Below are 19,635 nucleotides of genomic sequence, written 5' to 3'. Positions count from 1 at the left end.
GTTTATAGACCTCAGGCTAAGAACTGCTGACCTAGCCAAACACATTCACTTTAAAAAAAAAACAAAAAACCTGAGGCCTGGAAAAGTTAGGTGATTCAATCAAGGGCACATTGGTAATATAAATATAGGGAAGGATTTGAACCCAGGTCATCTGACTACAGAGCCAGCATTCTTTACACTGACTTTCCTTTTCATAAAATGGAGAAAGGTAGTTGGAGAGAGAAAAGGAGGATCCTCTAAATTTCAAGAATCAGTTGTCAAGAGCTGACAGAAGCAAGAAACATAGAACCTAAAAGCTAGGAAAAGAAGAGAAATAGTTCTTATTGAAATGAAGCTGCATTCTCAAAATACCCACCCACCGACAGTGGGAAGAGGGAAGTGCACTGAGTGGCAGGTAGAAACCAGGCAGAAAGTTTAACTGTACCAAAAAGAAGAAGGGATTTTGAAATAAACTTCATGTAATCCTGGCCACCCTGGAAAGAGGACTTTCCTTGTGTGCTCTTAAGACTCTCTGATACTTGCCAAGTAATAGTGTCACCATCCCTCTGGGTTTATGTTACCTGAATTCCTGCACAATCCCCCATCCTGAGGACTGAGGTCCATGGATATTGAGATGGGGTTCCATCCTGCTCTTTATTTCCAGTGAGAAAAAGTCTCATATCCATACTAGGGACATTTCCTTATTCATTGAAATGGCTACATTCTTTCTCACCATGTTCATCACTGAGTCACTATAGCCTCATCCACAAGATTTTGTCCTAAAGTAATGTATTCATTGAACCTTTCCACAGTAGCTGTGGAGGTTACTTTGATCTTTGGGGTAGTTATCTAATTATCTCCGTGTCTTCCTAAAGAATGGCATGCAGAATTGGGCTCTCTTCTCCCTCCAAAAGGCAGAGGCCTATGTCCTGTTAAATGGAAATTCACACTGTCCAGTCCAGACCAGAATTCTGGGCCTAGATCTGGATTAGAATAAGTAGTAAATCTTTCATCCAAGATGGTGCCAAAGGCGAGGAAGGAAGCTGTTGTCCCCCCCAAGAGAGAAGCCAAGTCAAAGGCCTTGAAGGCCAAGAAAGCAGTATTGAAGAGTGTCCATAGCCACAAAAAGAAGAAGATCCAAACATCCCTAACTTTCTGGTGACCCAAGACACTAAGACTAAGAAGGCAGCCCAAATACCCTTGGAAAAGTGCCTCTCGGAGAAACAAACTTGATCACTATGCCATCATTAAGATTCCCTTGACCATTGAGTCTGCTATGAACAAGACTGAGGACAACAACACCCAAGTTTTCACTGTGGATGTCAAGGACAACAAGTATCAGATCAAGCAGGCAGTAAAGAAGCTGTATGATATCAGTGTGGACAAGGTCAACACACTGATCTGGCCTGATGGAGAGAAGAAAGCTTATGTCTGTCTTGCTCCAGACTATGATGCTTTAGATGTTGCCAAGAAAATTGGAATCATCTAAACTATGTCCAGCTTTCTCACTGCACCTACAATGAAAAGTTTCCCCCCAATCCCCACCCCCCCAAAAGAAGTAGTAAGGAAGAAACAGGGCATTACAGGCAGGCAGACAGATGCTCCTGAAAGCTGCAGTGGGTTCAGTTATCAACAAAATAATGGATATAGATGTCCAAGCAATAGGGATCTAGAAAAATAACTCCCACCACCACTTATAAGTCATCTAGGAAAATGGGTTGTCTACCACTGAAATATAAGTCTAATCAAACTCAAGAGTTTTACCATGGCTTCCATATAATAATTTTGAGTCTATTTTATTTAGGAGTAAGGTTAGGTGGTTACATGTTTGAAATATCTGTCTCCACATTCCTTTAAGTAATCAATTAAAACCTGAAAGAATTTGTGAAAATAAATTTTAGGGTCTTAGTTGAAGGAATATTTTTAAATTACTGAACAATACAGACCTGAGGCATGTGGAGAATGATGTAAAGGGTAGTCAAATGAGAAAAATATAAGAAAAAAGCAGTGCATCCACAGAAGTGAAAGGGTGGATAGATTCAGAACAAAGGAAGAAGAGCATTTCAACTCATTCTAACGTTGTCAAAAGTTAGTCAAATGCAATGCAAATCAAGGGGATACAAAGAGAAAAACAGCAATTCAGGCTGTGGGAGTTTTACATCCATTTCTTTCAAGAGGAATTATCCTTGGTTTATAATCATGTGTCTTCCTGTCCAGTTCTACTAGTGTTCTGAAACACCAAAGAAGAAGCCAAAAGGAGATCCTAGAAGAGGAGAGGGTCCTCTAGAAATCTGTACATATCAACATCCATACTCCATTATTGATTGGTTGGTTGGCTGGTTCATTCTTGAAGAGGAACAAAGTGCCACCACTATGTTGCAATTAAGGTATAATGTGTCTGATTGTGGTCTATCACACCAAGCTGCAAGGAGCCCAAAGGAACATTTGGAGTGGAGATGTTTCTAAATTTGTGCATCTCATGTTTCTTTTGAGCTACTGAAATTCTGCTTTGCTCACAGAGGATAATACTTTCTGTGATGCAGGCATACTATGCTGAGCAGTATCTTACCCCTGTCTCTCATGTCACACAATTGTCTCCAAAATTTCTCAGTTAGACCTTGAGGTTGTCCTCGTATCACTTCTTCTGACCTCCATGTGAGCATCTGCCTGGTGTGATTCCTCTGTAAAAAAACCTTTTAGGGGGGGAGGAACCAAGATGGCAGAGTAGAAAGACACACATATGCTAGCTCCGAACCCACAGCCCATAAAATATCTGTAAAGAAGAACTCCCAACAAATTCTGGAGCAGCAGAAACCACAGAACAAAGGAGTGGAGGAGATTTCTGTTCCAGAGAGCCCTGAAAACAGACACCAAAGGTCTGTCATGCACCAGACCCTGAGCAGAGCCCAGCCCTACCTTGGCCACGCCTCACTGGGAGGACCAGATCCCAGCAGGCTTCAGGGACAGAATCTCCAGCTGCCACGCAGGTCCCTCCACCCATAGGTGACAAGGGTCAGTGAGAGGGTCTCTTTGGCTGGTTGAGAAGGGAGTGGGGTGTCCCCATAACTCAGGCCTCCTTGGGAGGCAGAAGCGGGGGCTGCGGTGGACAGGGGCTCCCCAAGCATGCAGGAGCCCAGATCCATTGGTGAAGGTCTCCACATAAACCCCCTGAGGTGTGGGGGCCCTGCCCCCACCTGAGCACCTGAACTTAATCTCACACTGAATAGCAGCCCCACCCCCACCCAAAGGCCTGAGGTTGGGAAGCAGCATTTGAGTCTCAGACCCCAAGTGCTGGCTGGGTGGATCTGGAGGCATGTTGGGAGTGGAAAGAAGACTCAGAAGTCAAGTCACTGGCTGGGAAAATGCCCAGAAAAGGGAAAAAAAAATAAGACTATAGAAGGTTACTTTCTTGGTGAACAGATAATTCCTCTCTTCCTTTCTGATGAGGAAGAACAATGCTTACCATCAGGGAAAGACACAGAAGTCAAGTCTTCTGTATCCCACACATCCAAAATAAATATACCATGGGCTCAGGCCATGGAAGAGCTCAAAAAGGACTTTGAAAATCAAGTAAGAGAGGTGGAGGAAAAACTGGGAAGAGAAATGAGAGAGATGCAAGAAGAGCATGAAAAGCAGGTCAACACTTTGCTAAAGGAGACAAAAAAAATGCTGAAGAAAATAACACCTTGAAAAATAGGCTAACTCAATTGGCAAAAGAGGGTCAAAAAGCCAATGAGGAGAAAAATGCTTTCAAAAGCAGAATTAACCAAATGGAAAAGGAGGTTCAAAAGCTCACTGAAGAAAATAGTTCTTTCAAAATTAGAATGGAACAGATGGAGGCTAATGACTTTATGAGAAACCAAGAAATCACAAAATAAAATTAAAAGATTGAAAAAATGGAAGATAATGTGAAATATCTCATTGGAGAAACAACTGACCTGGAAAATAGATCCAGGAGAGACAATTTAAAAATTATGGGACTACCTGAAAGCCATGATCAAAAAAAGAGCCTAGACATCATCTTTCATGAAATTATCAAGGAAAACTGCCCTGAGATTCTAGAACCAGAGGGCAAAATAAGTATTCAAGGAATCCACCAATTACCACCTGAAAGATATCCAAAAAGAGAAACTCCTAGGAACATTGTGGCCAAATTCCAGAGTTCCCTGGTCAAGGAGAAAATATTGCAAGCAGCTAGAAAGAAACAATTCAAGTATTGTGGAAATACAATCAGGATAACACCAGATCTAGCAGCTTCTACATTAAGGGATCGAAGGGCATGGAATAGGATATTCCAGAAGTCAAAGGAACTAGGACTAAAACCAAGAATCACCTACCCAGCAAAACTGAGTATAATACTTCAGGGGAAAAATTGGTCTTTCAATGAAATAGAGGACTTTCAAGCATTCTTGATGAAAAGACCAGAGCTGAAAAGAAAATTTAACTTTCAAGCACAAGAATGAAGAGAAGCATGAAAAGGTGAACAGCAAAGAGGAGTCATAAAGGGACTTACTAAAGTTGAACTGTTTACATTCCTACATGGAAAGACAATATTTGTAACTCTTGAAACTTTTCAGTATCTGGGTAGTGGGTGGGATTACACACACCGACACACACACACACACACACACACACACACACAGCACAGAGTGAATTGAAGAGGATGGGATCATATCTTAAAAAAATGAAATTAAGGGGTAAGAGAGAAATATATTGGAAGGAGAAAGGGAGAAATGGAATGGAGCAAATTATCTCTCATAAAAGAGGCAAGCAAAAGACTTTTTAGTGGAGGGAAAAAGAAGGGAGGTGAGAGAAAAACATGAAGTTTACTCTCATCACATTACACTAAAGGAAGGAATAAAATGCACACTCATTTTGGTATGAAAACCTATCTTACAATACAGGAAAGTGGGGGATAAGGGGATAAGCAGGGTGGGGGGGATGATGGAAGGGAGGGCAATGGGAGGAGGGAGCAATCTGAAGTAAACACTCTTGGGGAGGGACAGGATCAAAAGAGAGAATAGAAGTAATGGGGGCAGGATAGTATGGAGGGAAATATAGTTAGTCTTACACAACACAATTATTATGGAAGTCATTTGCAAAACTACACAGATATGGCCTATATTGAATTGCTTGCCTTCCCAAATGGAATAGGTGGGGAGGGAGGGAGGAAAAGAAGTTGGAACTCAGAGTTTTAGGAACAACTGTCGAGTACTGTTCTTGCTACTAGGAAATAAGAAATACAGGTAAAGGGGTATAGAAATTTATCTGGCCCTACAGGACAAAAGAGAGGATGGGGGCAAGGGAAGGGAGGGATGATAGAAGAGAGAGCAGATTGGTGATAGGGGCCATTAGAATGCTTGGTGTTTTTGGGTGGGGGGAGGGGAGAAATGGGGAGAAAATTTGTAACCCAAAATTTTGTGAAAATGAATGTTAAAAGTTAAATAAATTAATTTTTAAAAAAAACAAACCTTTTAGGCAAACAGACATTGGCCTGCAAATAACATGGTCAGCCCATTCGAGTTTCACTGAGTTAGAATGGATTAGGGAAGAACACTTTTATAAAGCAAATAGGAGACAATATGGCACAAGTGAAATATCGATAGAGCTAGGTTCAAATTCTGACTCTGCCATGTGCTATGTGTGTCATCTATTGCAAATTCTAGGGATGATGTATGGAAAAACAGGGATAAGATTTTCAGAGGACAAGAAAGTTTGAGAGATAAAAATATACATTGTTAGAAGAAGGATACATATTAAGTCAAATCAACAAACTTTTATTAAAGGATTACAATATATCTGAGCTATGCTAAGCATTGGGAACAAAGGATAGAGACTAACCTTCCTCTCAAGGGAACTCAAGGGTGGGGAACCTGTGACCTTGAGGCCACAAAAGTCTTCTAGATCCTTAAGTGTGGCCTTCTGACTGAATCTAAATTTTACAGAAGAAATCCTAAAGGATTTGGATTCAGTCAAAAGGCTACACTTCAGAATCTAGAAGGCCCCACGTGGCCTCCAGGCTTCAGGTTCCCCACTCCTGCTTTGACTTATATTCGCATAGAGGAAAACAAGTAAAAGGGAGTTGAAGGTGGAATGAGATTGGAGACCAAATCCAAGAGAGTTAGGGTGCATTCTGGGAAGGAATGAGGATTTGCTGGCCTCTGTCTCCTCCTTTAAATAGAGGTATTGTAAGCAATGACCATCAGAAATACAGTCCATTAAAGGGGCGATCCCCTAACTACTTCTTAAACTGGTCTATTCACTGAATGGGGTTACTTCACCCTAAGTGAGTACCTGAATAGACCTGGTCCTAAAGGGGCCAAGGTTTCCCATTGCATCCTGGGCCATCTCCAGTAATCATGATGAATATCTGGTCATTGGATTAAGATGGTTCAGGAGGAGAAGTGGGGCTGGTGACCCTGCACAGCTCTACCTCACTCAAAGCAAAGTCAAGTGCAAGTCATGTCATCATTTCTCTGATGGCATGGTCTACGGCAATGAAGGACAAACACAACAATGGGAAGAGAAAATTCTCCACCAGGAACTGGCAAAGACATTCGTCCTAGATTTTCACTCTACTTAGTTAGATCAGTATTCCAACAGTGAAACCTTGTCCTCCCTCAACGAATTGGGGTGGGAGGGAGGGACTGTGCATAAATTACATCCACCTCACGTCTCAGCTCTAGACAGACACTGCTCTACATCCAGTTATTGGTTCCATTTAACTCTATTCATTTCTGTCTCAGATTCTCCCAAACCAACAAAGGAAAGGAGGAATTTCCTACCATGAGCTGGGTATCAAAATCCTGCCCAGACAGCTTTGGAGGAAAGATGATTTCTCACTCTCTCTCTTCATATCCAGAAGACTGGTTTTCTATGTCAAGCTACAGGAATGGAAAAGGCCCTTCCACCATTCTCACCCCTGAACCTTTCTCCTGTCAGGGCAGAAAAGGAGGATAGAACCAGGGTATGGCATTGTCAGAGTGATTGGGGTAAGTGGCTAGATAGTCTGGAACAATGTCATTATGCTTACACTGAACACGTCTTATTTATTAATTTGTTAATTCAGGAAGCATTTAATAAGCACCTGGTATGTGTCCGCCCCTCCACCAATTGAATGTAACCTCCATGAGAGCAAAGATTGTTTCATATCTTTTCTTCATATCTCCACAACAGTTATGTGGCACAATGATTAAGTGTTGGATCAGGAGTCAGGAAGAACTGAATTGAAATCCAGCCTCACACACCTAATATCTGTGTGACCCTAGGGAAGTCATTTCACCTCTGCCTGAGTCTGTTTCTTCCTCTGAAAAATAGAGATAATAAAATTAACACTTACCTCCCAGGGTTATTGTGAGGACAAAGTAAGCTGATATTTGTAAAGGTGTTCTATAAATGCTACTAGTTCTTGGCACATAATAGAGTCTTAATAAATGTTTGTTGGTTGATGACATTGTTTTAGATGACAGAGTGTGGTTTTCTGTTTATGGGGTGAGGGGATAGTGGAACAAGGACAGTAGGTCTACAATTTCATTAGTATGGGTTAATCCTTGTGCAGATCAGCACTTGCTCAGCAACCTATATTCTTTTTTTAATTTCCTATTTTCCCACTTAATAGAATTTTCTTCTTCTAATTATATGCAGATAATTTTGAACATACACTTGTACAAGAGTTTGACTTCCAAATTTTCATCTCCCACTCTCCCATTCCCTCTTCACAAGGTAGCATGCACTTTCATATAAGCTACACATGTACAATCATATTAGACATATTTTCATGTTGTTCATGGTGTAAAAGAAGAATCAGAACAAAAAAGAAAAACCACAAGAAAGAAAAAATAATGTGCTTCAATCTTCATTAAGACTCCATAGCTTTTTCTCTGATTGTGAAAGCATTTTCTACCATGAGGCCCTTGGAATTTTCTTAGATCATTACATTGTTGAAAATACCTAAGTCTACCAAAGTTGATAATCACACAATGAGCAAACAATAATCTTAAAAGAACTGTCTTGGGTCGTGTGAACTTATGTCAATTCTCTGAGTCACCCGCTGGCATATGCTATGAGTGAGACTTGAATCCAGATCATTTTGACAAAGAGGTTGGGTTCTTATATGCAATTCCATTCTTCTAGGGATACAAAGACACAAACTTGTGCCTTCAAGGTTCTGGCAATTGAACTGGCAATAGAAGACATGTTTACAGCTGAGTTTTGAAAGGAATGGGAAGGAAATAAAAATGTCAGTCCATGACTGAAAAAACCTTTCAAGTATAATCATCTGAAGTGAATGCAATGAGAAGAGTCTAGTGTCTATCAATGTAGAGAAAGTTGTGGTCAGCTAGAGCCCATGGTGCATTTCACCTGGACTGTTAGAGGCAATTCATAGCCACTCTATGTTTCTGAAGAGGGTGAATTTGCAATAGCAAGAAATCTTCTTTCTCTACCACTTTGTGGTTGGGAAAGTATTTTGTTCTGGGCAATCTCCTGGGGTAGGTAGAGAAAATGTCATTGTCTTGATTGTTTATGTATGTGTGTATAACTTATAGATATGTATATATGTGTATATATGAATGTATTCACCTAGACTATTTGTGCCTGGTCTGTGGTAGAGCATTCAGAGCTCATATTGGACTGATCAGCTACAGTCAGACACACTGACACTTAACATAGTGATGTCATTTTGATCCTCTTAGAGGAAAACAACCAATCAGGGTATATATATATATATATATATATATGTATATATATATATATATATATATGTGTGTGTGTGTGTGTGTGTGTGTGTGTGTGTACAAGCATACAAGTACACATGTTACACATATTTATAAAGTACACATTGCATATACACAAAAAACATACACATCCACAGCAATATACACACACAAACTGCACTTTATTTTTTTTCCTAGATGAAGAAAGAAAAGCTTAGAGAGATAAGTGATATGTCCATAGTCATCCTTCCTAGTAACTGAGGTATGTCTTAACCATTCTTTGCAGAGTGAACACAAAGGCCAGTACAAAGGATTTTATCACTATATGGGCATAAAGAGTTTAGAGCCCAGGACAGGAGCTATTCCTGTGATTGTGGGTGCAAGTATGGGAACAAAAGAAAAACAAAAGCAAAATCATCCTTAAGTAAATGCAGAACATGGAATCAAAAAGAGTTGGGTTCAAATTCTGACACTTACCACTTGTTTGACCCTGAACAAGTTCCTTGATCTCTCATGGTTTTAGTAACCCAACTGTAAAATGAGGAAGCCAGCCTCCAAAATACCATTCAATTATCTATAAAATATTACAGAACAAAAATTGACAGCGCTGAGGGATGGACGAACTAGGTACTGGGAGAAGACAGAATGGAGAAGATGTAAAGTCAGGGCTAAAGTGATTATATTGCTATCTCTGGTGCTTATTACAATGTCAAAATATTATAAGAATATAATTAAACATTTTTCTTTCCTCTTTTCCTTCCAATATTCCTTTACTCCTTCCATCCTAAGTCTTACATGTCTAAGTCAAAAATAGCAATGTTGGTAATGCTCAGTATTGATTACTGGTACATATCACTTCAGAGATGAATTCCCCTCAAGCAACTTCTTGATCATGGAGCATCTTCTTCAGAGCCCTTCTCAGTTTTGAGCTGTTCAGAACCAGGAAGGCAGAATGGATGGAGATGCCAAAGTAGATCACTACCTCACATACCCAAAACCAAGAGCTACAAACTGAAACAGGTACTATGGCAGTGATAATCAGAGGCAGAGCATATGATGTGAAGAGGATAATAAAGAAGAAAAGTGACTTCAAGGTTGTAACATGGACCTGCATACTTGGTTGCTGATGATCAGCATTATGGTGCTTCATGTTCCTCAAGTGTTGGCACAGGGAGGAAATGAGCAAGATGATGGAGGAAAGGAAGAAGAGGAAAGGAATTAACAAAGTAAACATTTGCAGTGGCATTAAAAAATTCCACTCTAAGGCTCCTGTGATATCATCCAAAGTGATTTTCTCTGAATAATTCCTAGTGGCTGGCAGTTGGAAAACAAAATAGGCCTTCGTAAAAGTTAAGATGCATATAAAAGTGGATATCAGCAAAGACCATAACAGTAGCCAGGGAACAATTCGTGAAATTCTCCACTTCAGCCAGAGGAATATTGGGTGAGTGAAAGAAGAAATTTTCACACAGTAGAAAACAGCAAGCCAGAATGAGACCAAGTTAGCAAAATTCCAGAAAATGTCAAAGTATAGCCTTCTGCTAGTTAGGAAAAAATATGTAAAGAAGTTGCTAAGAATTGCCACCCACTGTAGAAAGAAGCGGGAGATGCCCAGGCTGGCCAGGATCATGTCTCCAGGGAGAAGGGTCCAACATCGCACCCACTCTCTGCCAAGTACAATGATTATGAAACCATTTTCTATGATTCCTATGATAGACTCCAGGACAAAAAAGATCATTAAGAAGAGAATGAGTAGGGTGGGCATTATTTCTCTACTGAGCAACTGCTGAGCCTCTGATATATGAAGACACCTTACCCAGAAGAGATGATGGCAAATCAGACTATCCAAAGGTTCAGCAGCTTTCTTTGATTTATGCAGAAGTCCAGCTAGAAGAGAAAGAGGAGGAGCACAAGGAAATTCTCTGTTGCCTAAAGTGGAATAGAAATGATTCCTACCACTTTTATAGATTCAAATCTGACATAGATCACTCACTGAACCCTATCTCTAGATTTGCATGCCCCTTCCCAGAGCCAGGGCCAAGGAAATATCTGAATACAAGGTTACTGATTCTGGCACCTTTCAAGAAGCCCTTTAAAGATTCATACTTGGTGGGGCAGAGCCAAGACAGCAGAGTAAAAGCATGAACTTACTAGACATCTCCCCCTGAAATGCAGCCAAATACCTTATTTAAATGACTAAACAAATTCTGGAGCTGAAGAGTCCACAGAATGATGGAGTAAGGCAAATCTCCAGTCCAAAACACCCAGAAGGGTGTCTTCACAACAGAAAGCATCTATTGCACCAAGGTGAGAGGTCCAAAAGGTCACTGAAGAAAATAATTTCTTAAAAGTTAGAATGGAGCAGATGGAATCTAATGACTTTACAAAAAATCAAGATATTATAAAACACAACCAAAGAAATGAAAAAATAGCAAACAATATGAAATGTTTCATTGGAAAAACATGACCTGGAAAATGTATCCAGGAGAGACAATTTAAAAATTATTGGACTACCTGAAAGCCATGATCAGTAAAAGAGTATAAACATCTCTTTCAAAAATTATCAAGGAAGACTGCCCTGATATTTTAGAACCATAGGGTAAAATGATATTGAATGAATCCACAGATCACCTCCTGAAAAAATCACAAAAGGAAAACTCCTAGGAATAATATAGACAAATTCCAGAGCTCCCAGGTCAAGGAGAAAATATTGCAAGCAGCCAGAAAGAAACAATTTGAGTATTGTGAAAACACAATCAGGATAACACAAGATCTAGCAGCTTCTACAGATTCAGGATCCTGCTACAAACCCCTAGAGCCCTAGACTCTGTCTTCCATCTAAGACCTTCCCAACAATCCTTAAATCAGCCCAAGATTAAATCTTCAACCATTAAGACCTTCTTCAGTTCTCCAGAGACAACCTTTGTCTAGAAACATCATCAAAAGCCATCTCCTGACTCGTCACCAGGTTCCATTAGACCACACCTTTGCCTGGTATTGACTGTCCCATGGCAGATTATAGTGAACACAAATATCACCATTTACCATGAGGCTGAATCTTGAGGGAGGACTTTGAATAATCAGTCTGATCAACTGCCTCTTAATAGACTGGTTTACAGCCACATAAATTCTGCCTGGAATTAATCCTCAATGATTGGCATAAGGCAGCTTCTTCATACTCTTATCCCTACAGTTTTGAACACCAACAATTGATATGCAAAACTCACTCCCCATCACCAACTACTTGACCCTTTATCCCTATCAAGGTTATCTCTAGTCCCTAAACTTTCCTCTCCAAAGCTCCATAATTAACAAATTGATTTTCACCTTAACCTTTTTCCTTTCTCTCTCCTTCTGGTTCTCACTAAGCCCTAGTTTCTGCTTGAAAATACTGTATTCCCGGCCTCCCTTTACAGTAATGGTGCAATTTACTCATACAGCTCTCCTTGTATTCAATTCAAATGCTACCAAATAAAGCTGGAGATAATCATGAAATCATGCTGACTTGGTCCACTAAAATTTATATTACATTATAAATAAATTATAATATATTATTTTAACTGGGCCTCCAAAACAGCTAGGTAGCCATTTTGCATCACCTTAATCAATTTGCTATCCTATTCACCACAATTACTGCTATAAACATTCTCATCTCTCCTTATGTGCTCTAAAGTATTTCTTCCCACTACCATCCAACTTGAGAACCTCAGAGCAAACTTTACAGAAAAAAAAAGTTAAAGCTATTTATTAAGAATTTCTTCTCTCCTTCCATGTCCATAACTTAATGTCTTCCTTCACAATCTTTTCCATCATCTATCATAAAGAGCTGGCCCTTTTCATTACCATGACAAACTTTCAACATGTACCCTTGATCCTATCACTTCTTATCTATTTGTACCACTTCTCACTTCTTATCATCTCTCCCTCTCTCATTTTCAATCTCTCTTTTTCTTTCTTCCTACAAACATGTCCATGTGTCATTCATGCATAATTCTCACTTAATCAAACCATCCCTGCTTATTACCATTCTAGATCTTTCTTCTCCATATTGGCTAAATTCCTTGAGATAGTCATCTATGCTAGGTGCTGTCACATCCTCTACTCTCATTTCACTCAATACCCCCTGCAATCTGACTTCTGATCTCATCATTCACCTGAAACCATTTCCTCCAAAGTTACCAGTGATCTTTTAATTGCCAGATCCAATAAACGTTTCATAAGCCTCATCCTTCCTGACCTCTCTGAAGCCTTTTGAACTGACAATTACCTTCTACTCTTGTATATTCTTCTCATTAGACTTTTGTGATACTAAAATGTCCTGGTTCTCCTTCTGCCTGTGTGAATTATAGTTTGCTTGCCTATGTGAAAGCTAGGTTTCAATCTAATTTGCACCTATTAACCCTGTATGACCCCCAAGACTCTATCCTCAACGTTCTTTTCATCTCTACCTATACTATATCATCTGGGGATCTTAGCCACTTACATAGGTTAAATTATTACCTTTATGCAGATTCTTTCCAGATCTATATATCCAGCCAGAACTGCTTTCCTGAGTTGAAATAAAACATCACCAACTGTCTTTTGGATAACTCAAGTGGAATGTCTTTTTGGCATTTAAACTCAAAGTGTTTCAAACAGAATTCACTCCTCTTCAAATTTTCTTGTTCTATACAGAATCACCATCTTCCAAATCATTCAGGCTCATAATTATGTTGTCATTCTCAGCTCCTCACACATTCACCCCACTTTCCCAGTATTCTGTCAAATTTATCATTTCTATCTTTATATCTTTTGTCTTTGTCCTATTTGTTCTAATTAGGCCAGCCTTGTTCAGGCTCCCATTGCCTCAGCATAAAACTGTACACCAATCACATTCTGGCTGGGCTCCATGTCTCAGGATTCTCCCTAGTCTGTTCCACTAATTTGCTTAAAGTGAAGGTCTCACTATATCACCTCACTACGCAATATACTCCAATGGTTTTCTATTACTCACATGATAAAATGTGAAATGCCCTATTGGGCATTTCATGCCCATCATAAACTAATTCCTACCTTTCTTACGCTTATCCTTTTCTGCACACTGTACAGTCCTGCTACTCTGAACCACTTGATGTTCCTCACTTACCATCTCCTGTCCCTGGGACTGTACGATAGCTACCTCACATACTTGATATGCTCTCCCACTCACCACCACTTCTTGACTTCCCTTAAGACTCAACTGAAATCCCACTCTCTGCAAGAGACCTCTCTTGATGTTTTCCACATACACACCTTGCACTACCTAGTAAAATTACTTTTCATTAGCTCTGTATGTATTTTGTATGTATATAGTTATTTACACATTGTCTTCCTCATTAGAATGGGAGGTGGTTGATATCAGGGAACATATTTTTACCTTTCTTTGCAACCCTAGTGCTAAGTCACTGACTGACTCCTTTCCACTGCCATCGCAGCAACTTTGTTCCATATAAGTCTCACTCTTATGAGGTAAATTGAAAAGGGCTGAGTGTGCCTGACACTCTTTGTCCTATTATCTAGTGTAACAAAACCATCCCTACATAAAAATAAGAAAAGAAGAAAGAGACAGAGAGAGAGAGGGAAGAGAGAGATAAAGAAAGAAAGTGAGACAGATAGAAAGAAAGAAAGGAAGATAGAGAGAAGGAAGGAAGAAGGAAGGAAGAAAGGAAGGAAAGGAAGGAAGGAAGGGAAGGAGGAAAGGAAGAAAAGGAAAGGAAAAGATAGGAAAGGAAAGAGAGAAAACAAAAGAAAGAAATGAATAAAAGAGAGGAGGAAAGAACAAAGGAAAGAGGAATAAAAGAAGGAAGGGAGAAGAGACAAACCTCAATTGCCCACTTCTAAAACCTAGACACATTATAGGTATTAGTTGGTTTCCACAGAAAAGATTTATATTTTTTAAATAACTGATATTTACATAGAATTTTACGTAGGTTATCTCATTGGACTAGCAGAAGTACCTTGTATGTCAATTGCTATGGCTATCATTATCCCCATTTTACAAATAAGGAAACTGAGACTCAACTGCATTGACTCATATATTATCACTCCACACTGAGTCTTTCCCTCTAATGTCAGCTCTTGCAAAAACTATAATTCTAACCAGTTCCACCTCAATGATACCTGCAGTCTACTACCTAATAGCAAAGTGTGTGGTGATTCCTCCTAGTAACCTCCTTAAGTGCTCTTTTGTGTTACTGAGATTATGGGCAATAAAAGACAATTCAAATATGACCTATTACTTTCACAAGCCCAGGAGTTCCTCAATAAAGTCCCAGGTGGTGAGCATCCTATGCAAGTTGTTGGTTGTGGGCACTGAAAAAATAATGCCAGGGAAAGGACTCAGTGAAATTGTGAAATCAAATTTGGGCATTATATGCTGTAACTGCTGAGACTTTACCTTATTGTACAGTCATTCCTTAGACATCAATACCAGCTTCTTCTTGATCTGATAACAACAGTAGCTAGCACTTGTATAAAGTTTATAGATTTACAAATGCTTTAAAAATATCATCTTATTTTATCCTCACAACAAATTTGAAAAGGAGGCACTGTAATTATTCCATTTTGTAGAGTAGGAAATTGAAGCAGAGGATAAATGACTTGCCCAAGTCACAGAGCTAACTAAGTCTGAGGCTGATGCCTATGACACTGCAAATCTACTATGCACAACTGATTTTCCTTTGAAATATAAAAAAAAAATCATGTCAATTTCTTCTCTTTCCTTCCCTCCTCCCAACCCCTACCATAGATATGGCTGAAATTAGACACAAATAGGTGTGTGTGTGTGTGTGTGTGTGTGTGTGTGTGTTTGTGTGTGTGCATTCATGGGAATGTAAGATGACTTTGTGGTGGGGAAGTTTTTACTCATCTAATTGAATTAAAAAGAGAATTAGTTGCAATATTTAGCAGACATTGCTTCAAAACCTAATGAACTCAATATATTATTGCAGGATAAAAAGACAAATATGTTCAAATTTCAAGATAAAGTGTAAAGTATGATTGGGAAACTCAAATTTTTGGAGCCAAAAAATTGAGAACAATACAGATTGCTTTATGGCATTAGATTATTTCTTATGAGAAAAAGATCTGCCTTTGAATCAGCCTATCAAAAAAGATATCAGTCAACATCTGAATTTTTTAAAATGATTTTCAATAAAAAATCTTCCTGAATATTCCAATAAATTATAGTGAATTTGCAACCTATATGATGTGTTTTTATGTCTCTGGCTAATGAATTGATAATGGATGAAAAAGAAAACTGTGTTGACATAGCAATGCATTTCAGAGTACAGTTATTCAAAACTAATTCTTTTGTGAATGGTTGGCTAAAACAAAAATAAATTTTCATCATTCAGCAACAGAGTTTGTAAAATTATCTTACCACATGTTTGGGTGATCAAGCATTTTCATTTTATTCTTGTTTTAATTCAAAATACATAAATAAAATCAATGCAGAATCAGATTGAAAATTGTGCTGGTCTGATATATTGAGCCAAATATTACAAATCTTTGTTCAAACAAGGAAAATCCAAAATGCAAATCCAGTTTATATATGATTTTTACACTATGCTAAACAGCATCCAAATTGTCACTTACTTCATTTGAAATGCTATTTTTATTCAAAAAATATAAAGAAATTTAATCTGAAATCTTGCAGATCATATGTAAACATATGAAGTCTAACTGAATTACTTCTTTTACTTTTCAGAGAATATCCAATATACAATATTTAACTATTTTATAATCACAGTTTTATAACTTTATATTTAGTACTCAGCTGCATATTTTAAATTTTTATAAAGTAAAATTCAATTTCGAGCTTTTGAGGATAAAAATGATCACTTTAGTTTTTAGAAATAATAATAATAGTAAATGACCTTAGAGATTCATAATACATTTGTTGTTGTTATGTGTTGTTGAAAGAAGGTCCAAAAAAAGTTGGAATCACAGCCCTACACACCACTCTCTCAGGACCTCAGGATCTTCTGAAAGTCACTAAGTTGCCTGAAATTATCCATCTCATCGTTACTGCTTACTCGCATAGCTGGAAAAAGAAAGAAGAAAACTGAAATAGCTCCGTCCTATAATGGTAATTTAAATGGGAAAATCTTTCTATTCATTAATAGGTCTATGTGACCTAAGTCATATGTTGTGGAAGGAGCATACTGAATGGATAAAACAGGAAGGATGGAGCAGAACGGGGAGGAAGTTAGTAAGAGCAGTTAGGGCAGAGGAGAGAGAGCACACAGGCAGGCACAGCTAGTCTTCTGAGTATTTGTTTGTGGGAAGGTCCAAGCAGGGGGGTGGCGGGGAAGGCTTGGGAATGGCTTTGTCCCTTGTAGTGACAAAATGCATTGACTTCTTGGTTACTGTGATGGATGTGACTTTCTGGTGCTGGGATTTAGCTTCCTGACATCTGAATAAATGTTTTTCTTCTGCTTTCCATATGGAGAGTCTGTTATACTTTGTGATTCAGAACTATTCTGGCCAATAGTCACCCTCGGTACTGTGAATATTGTCTTGGTGATACGTTTGGCACCATGAATAGGAACACAGGGTATAAAATCTCTATTTGGAAGCAGAAAGGCTTTAGAGGAACAAATGAGTATCCTAGGATGAGAGGATGTAAGTTATTCCTCCCTAGAAATGGAATGGGCTAAAAACACTGGACCCTGTCAAAACTGGGAACCATGGTTACCGAAGGGGGAACCTAGAGATTTAGAAAGATATTTGCAAGGAATACCAATAAAACCAGGGAAAGAATTGGCAAGGGTGTTTTAGAGAGGTTGGATTTCATTAACAGGTTACCATATTATGTGCAAAAGTAGAGACAAGCTACTGAAGGAAAAAATTCAGATGGAAAAAGAGTTAGCTAGTTCGCATGGGAATTCTCAGTGTTTGGGCTCTCCTCTAAAAGAGCAAGCTAAGCAGGAGGCAAAGTAGTCAAGTGGATGAAAGGCTATTCATTGAGCTCATAAGAAGCAGAGGAAGGCTGGAAAAAGAAGTGTGCATACAACCTTTGTATAGACCCAGCCTAGTTGCCACACTGACAAGTGCCAGGAGAGTATATAGGAGGAAAATGTAACAAAGTCAGAGATGGAAAATGAAACAATGTTAGAGAGACAGGCTTCTTAGGCAGAAGCACTCCAAATGCTAAGGCAAAAACAGGAGAACAAAGGGGGCAACACAATGTTTAGGGAGATAATTGAGGATTTTACTCAGCAGAGGGCCACAGATGTTTTGAGTTTGTTCTCCCAAAGGAGAGGAGAATCATCAGTATCTTAAATAGTGGGAATCAGTGATGATGGCACTGGGGGAATAGCTATTGATTCAGCTGACTGAAATTTAAAGGTATTAGTCAGAATCCTTTTGTACAGCAAACTTTTAGAGATTACAGTATGCAAGGAAGTAACAATACAACTAATTTGTCAGCATTGACTGCAGAAGGAAGCAGCAAGCAGTATCTTACTGACTCTATGTGGCCTAGTGGAGATAGACCCTGGTATTCAATTAGGGACTGTATAAGAAAATCAAAGGAGGAGGTAATAAAGACTGCCATAATGATCAGCAACACAGATGCCTAGTATGATACTCCATAATAGTGAAGAGAGCTCCTCCTGCTCACAAGCACCTAGTTTTGACTCTACTAATTGAGGAAATAGAGCACCCTCTTTCAGAGGTACTGGACAAAGTTTCACAGTTAATTGACTAAGTAGAATAGGGAAAAGATAAATTTCTTTAGGAGAGAAAAGAAAATAGCCAGTGGATTCAAAGTCAATAGATTGACAAGAAAAGAATTGTTTACTGTTCTATTGAGATCAGGGCTAGATTTTGGAAGTATAGATGGTATTCCAACTAATGAACTATACAAAATGTACCGAGAAACAGGGCCTGCTACTAGATGGAATATAGAAGTAAGAACTGTTCCTACAGGTCTTCCTGACCCTTGTATCCAAGCTTGTCACACTTTCAGGGAAAATAGAAAATTGGCCAAGCCCCAGCTCAGATTAAAGAAATACACAGATGGGATTACAGATCCCATATCAACTTAATCATATGTTAGAAAATGGATCAAATACTGTAAGTAGTGCATTAATATATACTGGGATAGAGGCCTCACTTAATATATGGAAACCCTGATAAGTTTACATATGCAAGTCTTATCACCATCACAGAATGGGGAGAGGCTGAAATGTTAGCCAGATAAGTCAAACTAATGCTGAAAATTGGACAATTACCTAAGAAAGAATATACTATGGTAATTGTGCCCGTTCCTGAATATATCACTGGAAAATATATATTAAGAGATATGCCTTTAAATTTACCTGAAGAGAGATACCAATTTACAGTAAGGAAGATAGGAATTAATATAGTTTTAGTTGGTAAAATAAAAATGGACTCAATCACTTTGCCTGAACCTTCTGAAGTAATTACTTCAAAGCAGTACCATGTGCCAGGTGGTCAAGAAGAAATTACAGTACTATAAAGGAATGTGCTGAGACAAATGTGTTAATCAATACAACCACTCTATGAAATAATTCTGCCTGTCTGGTACAAAAGTCAGAGGGGACATGGAAGATGACAGTGGACTATAGAAAATTGAGTATGGTGACTTCTCCCTTGTATGTTGCTGTTCCAGATACCAATACCTTAATAGAAAAGATAATGGAAAAGAAATATGATGGGACTTGGTATGCAGGTATTGATTTAGTCAATATTTTCTTTACTATCACAATAGAACTGAAAAAATGGGACCAACTTGCTTTGATTTGGCAGGGAACACAATATACTTTTACATGCTTGCCACAAGGCTATCTGCTTAGACCAGCTGTTTGTCATAGGATTGTGGCTGAACATTTGGATCAGTCAGAGCTACCTGGTATACAGCTTACCCACTATATAGATGATATTATATATGATACAG

General features: G+C 38.8%; 1 protein-coding gene across 1 annotated transcript; it reads right to left on the bottom strand.

Moving 5' to 3' along the window:
- Positions 1-9,567: 9,567 nt before the first annotated feature.
- Positions 9,568-10,470, bottom strand: LOC140531217 (taste receptor type 2 member 134-like). Its single transcript, XM_072650282.1, has one exon. It carries the CDS (start codon positions 10,456-10,458, stop codon positions 9,568-9,570), a length of 891 nt encoding a protein of 296 aa, XP_072506383.1. The 5' UTR covers positions 10,459-10,470.
- Positions 10,471-19,635: the final 9,165 nt, after the last annotated feature.

The sequence above is a fragment of the Notamacropus eugenii genome, chromosome 3 (genome assembly GCF_028372415.1).
Source record: "Notamacropus eugenii isolate mMacEug1 chromosome 3, mMacEug1.pri_v2, whole genome shotgun sequence".
Classification (NCBI taxonomy): Eukaryota; Metazoa; Chordata; class Mammalia; order Diprotodontia; family Macropodidae; genus Notamacropus; species Notamacropus eugenii.
This window is presented reverse-complemented; position numbering and strand designations above follow the sequence as displayed.

Excerpts from the sequence above, each read along its gene's own strand:
- LOC140531217 (XM_072650282.1), bottom strand. The coding sequence starts at position 10,458 with ATGCCCACCCTACTCATTCTCTTCTTAATGATCTTTTTTGTCCTGGAG.